The sequence below is a fragment of the Diachasma alloeum genome, unplaced genomic scaffold, assembly GCF_001412515.2.
Source record: "Diachasma alloeum isolate Michigan unplaced genomic scaffold, Dall2.0 Dall_scaffold_00197, whole genome shotgun sequence".
NCBI lineage: Eukaryota > Metazoa > Arthropoda > Insecta > Hymenoptera > Braconidae > Diachasma > Diachasma alloeum.
Window position 1 is genome coordinate 9,991 of NW_021680362.1, and position 11,054 is coordinate 21,044.

General features: G+C 36.0%; 1 protein-coding gene across 1 annotated transcript in view; it reads right to left on the reverse strand.

Moving 5' to 3' along the window:
* Window positions 1-346: 346 nt before the first annotated feature.
* Window positions 347-11,054, reverse strand: part of LOC107048743 (acetylcholine receptor subunit alpha-like) — a gene marked incomplete at its 3' end in the record, with an annotated part of 139,590 nt that continues 128,882 nt past the window's right edge. The window contains exons 5-6 of the mRNA XM_015272099.1: window positions 2,500-2,615; window positions 347-515 (exon numbers count right to left, since the gene is read on the reverse strand). Coding sequence (XP_015127585.1) covers window positions 347-515; window positions 2,500-2,615 — 285 coding nt within the window. The remainder of the gene's footprint in view (window positions 516-2,499; window positions 2,616-11,054) is intronic.

Below are 11,054 nucleotides of genomic sequence, written 5' to 3' on the forward strand. Positions count from 1 at the left end.
GCAAAAGCAATAAATATCAGTAATAATGAGTAAAATCTCTCCGCCAAAAGATTTCCGTAATAAAATACAAATAAAACAATCTCTCATCTGAAAAAAGTGGAATAAACTTCCATCACTATAAACTTTTCCAGCAAAGCCCTCGCAAGTTTAATTAAATTTCATCTGGTTAATCCGTCTGAAGATATAACATCAAAATTTCCTCGTGATGAGCATCGAAGGCCCGCCCTTTACAGCGGATAATGCTGTATAACGTTGGCAATAGTTGCCTCCCCGCCCCTCCCCCTGCCGTAGTCGTCGCAGTCAAAGGGAAATTGAATTAAAGTTGTTGAGAAGTAGATCCACTCACCTTTTCTCCACTATCGCTGGGCAGATAAAATGTCAGTACAGTGAGAAAAGATATTCCCATGCATGGAATTATAATGTTGACGGTGTAGAACAGTGTCTTCCTTCTCAGTGTTATATTGAAAGTGATATCCAGGTATGGCTCATCGCAGCAGGTGTAAAATTTTTCATTTCTACAACAAAACGGAAAAATAATATTTAAGGTTCTTTTGTGTTCTGTAATAATGATAAAGCGGAAAGGATGGTATTCTGGGGCGCCCTCACGTTGTGAGTTGGATAAATATTGCCCCGGTTTTTGCATCGTCATGAGCATTTTTTTCCTTTTTACTGGTTTTCTTCAATATTCGAGCTCGAGAAAGGAGAAAGGAGAGCAAGCGCTTTATTAAAATTTCAGACGACCACAGAGGCTCGGGGATAGAATCTTGGGGATGCTTGTGTCGATTCTAGTTCAAAGATGTAACGAGATTAAATTCCAGGGAGATTGAGGAGAAATTCTAGAAGGGGAGGGTTTTGGGAGGACTGACCGAAGGAATTCCTTGTGGTGAAGGATTTCTTGCGCACGAATTCTCAGCTATTTGGAGTGGGATGTCGATAAGAGCGAGATGATTAGACGAGATTGAAACTTTTTTTAAAAATTAGGTACTGGAAATTCATTATTCATTATTTAATGAGTGATACAACTGGAAACGTTATTTTGAGGGTAAATTTGGAACAACTACACTGGTAAATAATTTGGCTGATATTACCGGTATATTTTCAGGAAATTTTCCTGAAGTGACAATTGAAGTGAAGTGATTTTGTCTAAAATTTCAAGGAATTCTGTCATTAAAAAATCACCAAGTATTGAAAATCCTTAGAAACTGTCAATTTCAGCACAATTACTACATGAGAACTTTATTTTATGTTCTCTCCATATAATTAGACCCGGCTCGAACATCTGCGTAACGTCATAAGCGATTCCGAAGCATTTGAAATCTTCAATTTTTGATAATTAATCATTAATTGATGAGCAATATTTCCACCTTTTATCGTTGAAAATGATTTATTTAGACCCTAAATCTTGCAAGTTATCCTATTGAAGAAATGATCCTCTGAAACAATCAGAATTGAAGAAATATTCATTGTGTTGCGCACTCGCGATTTTTACCGTAGAAAGTTTCATTCTGCCCAGTACTTGGATGGGTGTCCGCTTAGGCACACCTAACCGCGTGGGACTACAGTCGCTAGGCACGAATGTAGAGAACCACTGTGCCCATTGAGTCAGTGTGACCAATGGACACAGTGGAATCCCTGCATTATCGGCCGGCTGTACAACTGGGGTTTTCCATGGTTTCCCTTGCAGTCCTAGCCCGAATGGGGTACAGTTAAGAGTAAGACGGCCCATGGTAACGCAGAAAAAATCAGGAGAGGAGTGGGAGAGGCAAGGCAGACAAATGAGGAGCCTATAAAACCGTAATGGTAGTAGGAAAGAAATATGAATAAAAAAAAAAAAAAAATAAAAACTTAAGTTTCATTTGAAAAGTGATTTATTTGAATCTAATAAATGTTTTTTTACTATCAATAAATCTTTATTTGATCCAAATAAATTTTTTATTCATACCAAATAAACAGTTTTCTTATGTTAAGAAAATTTTCTCTTAGAACTAATTAAATATTGATTTATACCAATAATTTATTATCGCTTTTCGATGGAAATAAACTCGAAAAGTATTGAATGAAAAACATGCAATAATTATTAGGGGGTGTACATACTTCACGTAAGATGATGAGACGATGGTGAAAGAAGTAAATTGTATATGCTGGAGTGAAGGGTGTAATCAAAAATTGAATCGGAATGATTCTAGAAAACTCAAATTGTTCAGATTTCACGTTTGTGAAGTGTGATTTTCTTAAAATAAGAAAACTACTTATTTGAAATGAATAAATTGTTTGTTTAATGTAATTTTTTTAAAATTCTTGAAACAAGTAACCAAGTTTATTCATTTGCAACAAAAATATTCTTGAAATAACTAAAACTATTTCAAATAAAGATTTTTATTTGATTAAAAAAAAACATTTTTCTGGGTGTACGAAGCTTTCAGGTAATATCCAATAAGTTTCAAGGTCTCGGGATATTACGACTCCTAAAATTGACTGAAATTGAAACGATCCACTAACCTTACAGCAGGCACTTCCAGTATATCCCACTCGACCGACATGTAGAACTCGGACAGATCAACGCCCACATCTACCACGTTGTTCCCCGGCTGCTCATCCATGTGTCTGAGGTCCACCTGTGGTACATCAAAAAATCAATGACCAATCATTCGACTTGACAGACAGTTTGATTGCGCTAAGCATCAACGATCGAATCGTCGCAACGATTTTTTACAGCTCGATGCGTCTGCTGAAGATGTGCCTCTTCGTTGCGAGCACGATGTTTAATGCCAGCTATTCACCAACACGGAGTTACGTCTAATTATTTCACTCCAAATATTTCAATCAATTTTTCGTCTCTCATTATAATTTCATAAAAAATACGTTCAATTCTGTATTTTTTCTCCGATTTTGATTAATGAAAAAAATTGTTTGAAACATTTTAAACACAAAAATAAAATCTATGTGATGCTCTAGCATTTATATTCTACGCAAATATAATATTCATTAACATATTTATTTTCTCAAAAAAGATGTCAATGTTCCATGTCTCCATAATTATATCCACAAACATAAACAGGCTCAACCAACACAGAGATCTCCATGACACAGCGTCCAGGCAATTGTCGTTCCAAACAGTTGAAAAAGCATCGCATTTTGCCGCTAAAATATTAATAAACAAGTAAACAGACTCTCTCTCACTCACTCTATCTCTCTCGGGGCTTACTGTATGGTATTACAGCCTGAGGGAACTGACACGCGGATACACCGCAGGCTTTAGGTACTGTCGGGCGTCTCTCGACTACACGCGGCTCGGTATACTTTGTGCTGCCGCATAAACTTTGTGCGGGAAAATTGGTGAATTATTGCTGGACTCCGTTGGGGGTAATTCATTGTGACGGACGTGCTAAATTTAATGAAGTCAGGGGGAGAGTTAAGTGCATTAAACGATTTTTTTTCATCCAGTTGAGGTTTTTTTATTGAATGAGATATTACTGACTGAAACCATACATGGGGAGAAAAGTTGGATGAAAATTATCGAGAAAATCGTGGCAAATTTTGTTGTACGAAAGGTAATCGTGAAGCGAAATGTAATATTCAATGGAAAAGTTCGCTCGTGGAGAATATTTTACGATTCCTTCAGTAAAAAATACATCTATACAATCCCATAATAAAATAGTACATTACCAAATTGGGCCGAAAAAAACTTTTCTAGTTCTTGATTGCAGAAAATTGTTGAAAACTCATATTCGGCAGAAAATTTTTTTTCAGCCTAATGACGAAATATATTAATTTAATTTTTGGTTTAAAGAATGTGAAATTAAATGAACAATGAAACAATGATTAATAAACAATAGTATATTGTGTGCCAAGATCAGCAAGTGATGTTTTCCCGGCCCGAGGTGCACATGTTATTTTTCGGCATATCTGCACGGGAAGTTCAATTTTCTCCCCAAATGACGAGAGGAGTGGCTTATTTCGTCCCTCGGATTTCTGTTCTCACCCTAAGGCGAGAAGACTCACTTTCCTTTCGCTCATCACACGGAAAGAAATATTCAATAAAAATTACGTATCTTTTCCGTAATTCCGGAGCGAAATGTGGTTGTAAGAAATTTTACGAAACTGTCACAGAATTTTTTTGAAGCGTTCCGTAATTTTTACCGAACATTTCTTTCCGTGCAGGGTGCAAACTACGAACTTTGTGTCAAAAACCCTACACTGTTAGGAAATTATTCCTGAAATTTCAAGTAAAAAATCGTGAAATTTTTAACAATCACTCATTCACACGATTTTTTCATGTATTTTGTTATTGAAAAATCAGTTGAATTCTGGAATGAAATTACGGTTTTGAGGTCCACATGATGATGAAAATGATTAAATAATTTGAAAATTCAAGCAACAATTTCTCTGAATTTTCAATGCAGTGAAAGTTCAGTTGGATGTGGTGTTTAATTTCCACAATGAATTTGAAAATTCTAGATGTCATTGAAATATCAGTGACAATCTAACCTGGAAAACCCAATTTTATCCTGAATTTCTAACCTGAATGAGAGATTCTATGAACGATTTGATCTTAAATTTATGTCAAATTCACAACACTTCGAATTTAGGTGCAACTATCGCTCAATTTTCAAAAAAAATCTAACAGTGTATGAGTTATAAGAGACGATAAGAAGCCCTCTCAATTATGAATGCTAGTAATATATGTCAATTGCTAATTACTACAACAATAAAAATGGCTTATTTGAATGAAATAAACTTTATTTAAATCAAACAAATCTTCTCTTCGAATCAAATAAACGATTTATTTGATCTAAATAAAATTTATTTAATTCAAATCGTCAATTTCGTTGTGTGTAACGCTAAAAAGATTCCAAGAATATTGCTCATTACGCATTCGAGATCATATTCTCTACCTCATTTTTTAAAACTGATGAATTTGCGCTGATTTACACTCCACTAAATAAAACTCTTCAGACATCACAGAAAATTGCCATGAACCTAATTTCCGAATATGTTCTTTCATCTTTACTTTTCAAAATTTTCCACAGGAAAAAAGTATTCTCTTTCGTAAAATAGATCCAAGGGCTTTTAAAACACTAAGAACGTGACAATTTCGACATTTCCATTATCTCGAACGTTTCCACCTCTCCAACAGTCTCTTTTTCTTTGACATGACAAACGAAATAGCATTTTCACCTCGACTTCCGCTCGTTTACAACCACGCTCGTTGATCTCCTGTCATCCTTTTTTTCCAACACATTTGTATTCTTTTAAATGCTCTAGCGAAAGTCTTCCCCCCCCCCGGGCCTCAGTACATTGACAACTATTGGGGAGCAAAATAACATGGAAAAGTTGAGGAACCATCGATCGCCATCTCCCACGTGAACGACAAAGGATGAAGTGGAAGAAAAAGAGATGAGGAAGAGAAGGAAAAAGGGCGAGAATAACGGATAAGGTACGGTACCTCGATGCTTTTCGAGGTGAAATTGGAAATTCGACGACCCGGTTTTTCCATCCGTGTGATTTCTCCACCCCCCAGCCTCCTACGAACATCGACAACTAGGGATATAGACACCGAGTGAGACAATAAGACTGAAAAACTGGGGGTAAAATAATAAAGAGAATGGAAAAAAGGAATCACACGTCGATTATGGATAATGATGCAAAATTTTTTCGTCACTCTAGGTTCCATCGACGATTATTATCGCTCGGGACAATGGCGATAACGATCGGCTGTCTTTTGAGTTGAGGGAGACGAGAGAATTAATAGCGAAAGACTTTTTTTTCTAGTTAAGCCAACACTCAAACGCTCAATTATCTGGAAGTTTTTATTTTTTCGCTATGCATCGGAGTTGTGAAGTTGCTTGACGAAAATTTCTTAAGTGGCAAAATGTTAAGGGGAGGTTCACTCCGGAAAAAAAAATTTTTCGTTTTTCAACAAAAAAAATTAAAAAAGACTATTTTCCGCGCGATTTTTGTGGGTAATATTCTGAGCTGATTTTGGAGTTAATATTTGTCTCCTGTCACTCAAAAGTGGAGAATCGCATTTTTTTAATATGATCTGAAACTTTCGCTCCTTAATTATGAAAAATGCGGGAGGAGATGCATTTTTAATTCATTCGTTTATCAAAATTTTTAGTTACATCTGAAGAGCAAAACTTTTCTTGCCCAAATATTATGTATAAACTTCATTTATGATTACTAATTCGATGTTCAATGGTCCCCATGGAATTGATTTTCTTTTTCAAATGTCGGTATTGTTGAGCCCTATCAATCGCCATTAATTAAAATTTAATTCATCGACTAGTTTTTTCATTTTCGAATTTTTTCGAAAATTGGTTGTCCTATGATAACTAAAAAAAATGTTCTGAATTGATTCAATGATGGCTTAAACAATTTATTTGGATATCCTTTTGACCGAGTTTGAAGATAAAGGCGATAGCAATAATCGTTATTTTGATTTATTTGAAAATTTGCAAAAATTTTCTATTTTTTGAAAATCAGAGTTTCGGGGGTATCTTTGAATATCATGCTTCAAATCCAATCAATCATACCTTTTAATGTTTGTTTTAATGCCATTAAGTCGAAGTTAAGCGACGATTACTTTAGATATTATAGCTATATCGGTTGATTTGATTTTCATGAGGATTATTGAAAATTTATTTTCTTCAAATATGATATCTCAAATTCAATCTGTTGTATAGAAGAAAGCGATAGTAAGAATAACGATGATGAGAACATTCAATTAATTGTAAGTTGAAAATCTGGCAAAATGAGTTGAAAAGAAATCTTATTCAATCTGATAAAATGAAATAAACAATGAATTACACATGATAGAAGGAAATGATGTGCGAAATAAGCATTCGGAAACATATTGCTGATATATTAGCACAAATAACTATACAATATGCAATAAAAGAGCAATTTCCCACTTGTTTTTCTTCGTGTGATAAAAATTTTTCAAAGGCCAACACAGTACGATTACTATACCACGAAATTAAGTGAATTAAGCTCTTTTATAATCCCAGTCGCTAACTTAGTCCCACGAAACTATTGAGAGGATAAGAGAGAGGGAGAGCCTGACATTGCCTATTAACGTATGGTCAATATTTTCGAGAAATACCAGCATTAAGCAAGTCCTCGTTCTCATGAAGCCCCCGGAATTATCTTTGAAAGCGCCCCGCGTCCGAGGAATACTCGGGTAGAATCTTAATTAGACTGCACCAGTGTAGACTGGATTATATTTATTAACCCCTGGTGCTGGTTAATGGGAATTTATTACCGAGTGTAAAGCAGAAATGTTTAAACTGAATTTTTTGCTCCCTCGGCTATTTATTTTTATTTGGTTTTGTCGTTTTATTTTTCAAGAGCAAAATGAGAGTAAATCTCATGGGTGAATGTGTCCTTGGGCGGTTGAGGGAGAGATATGTAGTGCAGGAGGAAGTATCGACTCTGCTGGAATCATCGGACGTGAAAATTGGATGTCGCAGTCGGTGGAATTCCAAGGCGTATGCGATCGGGTTCGCTCTCTCGTCTCACTGCGGAAAAGGCATCGTACGTAATCCAGGATAAAATATAAATCTATGAGAAGCGGCTGGTTCATGTCCTGATGCTGCACGAGAGTTGAATAATAAACGTAAGGAATGGGAGATATTTTCTCAGACAAGTTCCATTTTATTTTTAGCTTTTTTTTTCGGTGAACAGCTATAGATAGTCTTGTGTTTGGATTTAATTTCTCTTGGATTCCGGTAGCTATGCCCCCTCACCCCCTTTCTGGAGATATCGCAATTGGAGTGAGATGAAGGGCAATGAATAATTGCCAGGTTTCAAGGGTTCAAAACTCAACGTGCGCTGGGATGATTCTACAGTTAAATAAACATCCACTAAAAGAAAATTGATAAGGAGAAAACAATTCGAGAAAAATTACCGTGGAGCATCATAAATTGAGTAACTTGATTTTACTCAACGTCAAAAATTACTGTATCGCGTTACAAAATTCTTTGTGCTGGCGTTTGAATTTTTCTCATATTTTTTTTTGCATCATTCACGTAGTTCCAGGCACTAAAATGGTATATTTCGATACAAGAATGACGGGTTTATCACGAGTGTGATGTTGGAGGCCTAAGGCGAAGCCGAGGGCCACGACAAGGTCTTGAGAGTCAGACAGAATCTTATGAATGAGCTCGAATAAAAAATTTGAGTTTCACTTTCATCGAAGGTTTCTAATTAGTTCTGAAATCACCTGATTTTTTCATAATCAAACTGATTTCCGATGAATTCCAGAAGTCCTTAGAAATCACTACCAGAAATGGAAATCACTTCATTTCCAGTAGTGATGCCGCGAGACACTTTACGAGACAATACTTTGGGGAGATGATCTCGGTCTCAATGAATATGAAAATCTTTGCTCTCATCTCAGTCTCGAAATAGATAGTATCGGCTCCTCTCGTGATGACTCCGAGGCAATTTATCTCATTTCGGTCTCAAGTTTTTCGTGTTTTTTAATGTTAAATCTCGGTTTTTGTCTCGGTTTATCTCGTCTCAGTTTTCGCGTTTTTTATATGACGAAACCGTGGAAAACGAGATGAGATAAATTGACACGGAGTCATCACGAGAGGAGTCCATACTATCTATTTCGAGACTGAGATGAGAGCAAAGATTTTCATGATCACTGAGACCGAGATCATCTCTCCAAAGTCTTGTCTTGGGATGTCTCGTGAAATGTCTCACGGCATCACTAATTACCAGTGACTTCTAGTGATTTCTTCGTTGATTTCCAATCGAGTGGTCCAGTGATTTCCTAAGTGAGCTACCCCTCGGAAAAGCCACTTGTCGTCTATTATCATAAAAGTTACGAAAAGTGCCACTTTATGCACATAAATCTGTAAACGAAAAAGGTCTTGCCAAGCGCATGTTTCAAAATAATATGTTTCGATACGAGTGCAGAAAAGTGGTTTATGACGTCTGGGAGACATGTAGCGCTCGTTGGCAACTTCTACCCTGAAAAAGAATTCTCTCAAAAGAAATAAATTACCTTCATTTTCTATCTCAATCTACCACGATAACTGATAAAACTGGTAACTATTGATGTAAAATCCAGTTCTATAAAAGTTTCTTTCCTTTAAACGACACGGAACCTAAAACTTGAATATCTACTTTATCTATATTTTTATTCGTCACCCGTTTTTTCCCATGTCATTTCCACTCTCATTTGATTCCGAACTTTTCATTCGCGCTGAATTGAAATTGCGACAGTCTCAATGCCGTCAAACGACTGTTACAAAGAGAATCATCAACCCACTGGGAATCTTGCGAATCACTTTTCACTTTCTTCTCTCGCGATTGATCTTTTCCATCACGCGGAAATAAATTCTTCTAGTCACATGAAAAAACGCTCCTGAAGTGGTATATCTGTAGTTACTGGTGAACGTCCCCAGTAGCTTGCCGAATACTTTCATTCAAACTGAAGCGACAGTGAGGCAATAACAGTGACAAAGAGGAGCAGAAGTCCTGGCTCCTCGTGGGAGTTTCGTTCGCTGGTGGTGAAACAGTGTAACCTATATACGGAAAAGACTCACGGAGGGAGAGAGGGGGAAAGAAAAAAGTTTTTGTCGGAAAAAATGGAGAAACTGTAGCTGGTGGGACAGAAGTGCTGGCGAACTCGTTGGTATGACGTCTGCCTGAACTTTTTTCCTGAACTGCAGAGGCTGTCAGTGCATCTCTACGTCGATGAACCGATAAAGTACTTTTTGTCTCTCCCGGGGCAAAAAGTTCCATCCACTCAGTGATGAATGAAGATGAAAAGAATTCGGTCGGATTATTTTTACGGTTGAGATGAAGAAAATTGGTGAATTCTTGGATTTCACGAGATACTTCATGTGGGAATGTTATATGAGGTTGCTCTTGTGGTTTTAATGAGATAAGTCGAGAAATGATTTGTACCTACATCATTTTGGGCATGAGTGGGTTTATGGAGGTATAGCACGAGAGCTTTGTTGTAAAACATGGAATTCTTTAGGGATAGAGACTCATGAGAGCTTTATCCGAGCCTAGTTGTCCTTCTAGTTATTCATGTTTCATTTATGAACAGGATATTTTTGCAGTGAAGAATAAAACTCATTTGTATAACAGAGAACCGAAAATTCTGATCATCAAAGGATTTTTTGTAATTTTTTCGCGGGATAGGAGTGGTAATTTTTAGGAAACTTGTTTCTATTGAGACATCATGCATTCCTAATCATTTTCATACACACGGAGAGAAAAGTTGAATAAAAAGTATTCGAACATTGTGGCAGGTTTTACAACACGATAGGTAATCGTGTAACGAAATTGTAGTACAGTAAGTAATATCTTTTGCGGGGGTTATTTTACTATTGGTTCGATAAAGAAAACACATCTATGGATGCGGAAATTACTATTGCCTGTACAGTGAAATTTTTCGACTTTATTACCATCTCAAAACGATAACAAATATTAGTGTCAAATAAGTATTTATTTAGTTCAATGAAAAAATGTATTTGATGCAAATAAAGAATTTACTAATAGTAAAAAAACATTTATTTACCATAAAAAAAAATTATTTGGTATTATTTAAATAAACTTCTTTATTTGATTCAAATTAATCATTTTTCTGGGTGTGCCTACCGAAAAGTGATAAGTGATGGACAAATGATTTGGATGTGCTGATCAATTTGGTCGACTGGGAAACATGATGTAACCCTTTAAGAGAATGCTCAGGAGAAGAGTGTGGCTATTACTTGGACGGATGATCATTGACGCATAGCGGATGTGCGTGCTATTTATTTATTTATTAACACGAACGTTTCAAGTTATTCGAATTACCTTCACTCGAAAGAATAAAGGACTAAATTTAAGTTCTATTATGATTACTATGCTTTAGCCCCTTTTTATGAATTAATTGAATAATAACACCACAACACTGATTTGGTGTTACTGGTTTGGAAACAACACTGGTTTGGTGACGATTTCAATTTAATCACAAAATTCTTTAAATGGTTCTTACACGTCACTACAAAATGAATATGAATGTTTTCATACACTTTCACAACAAT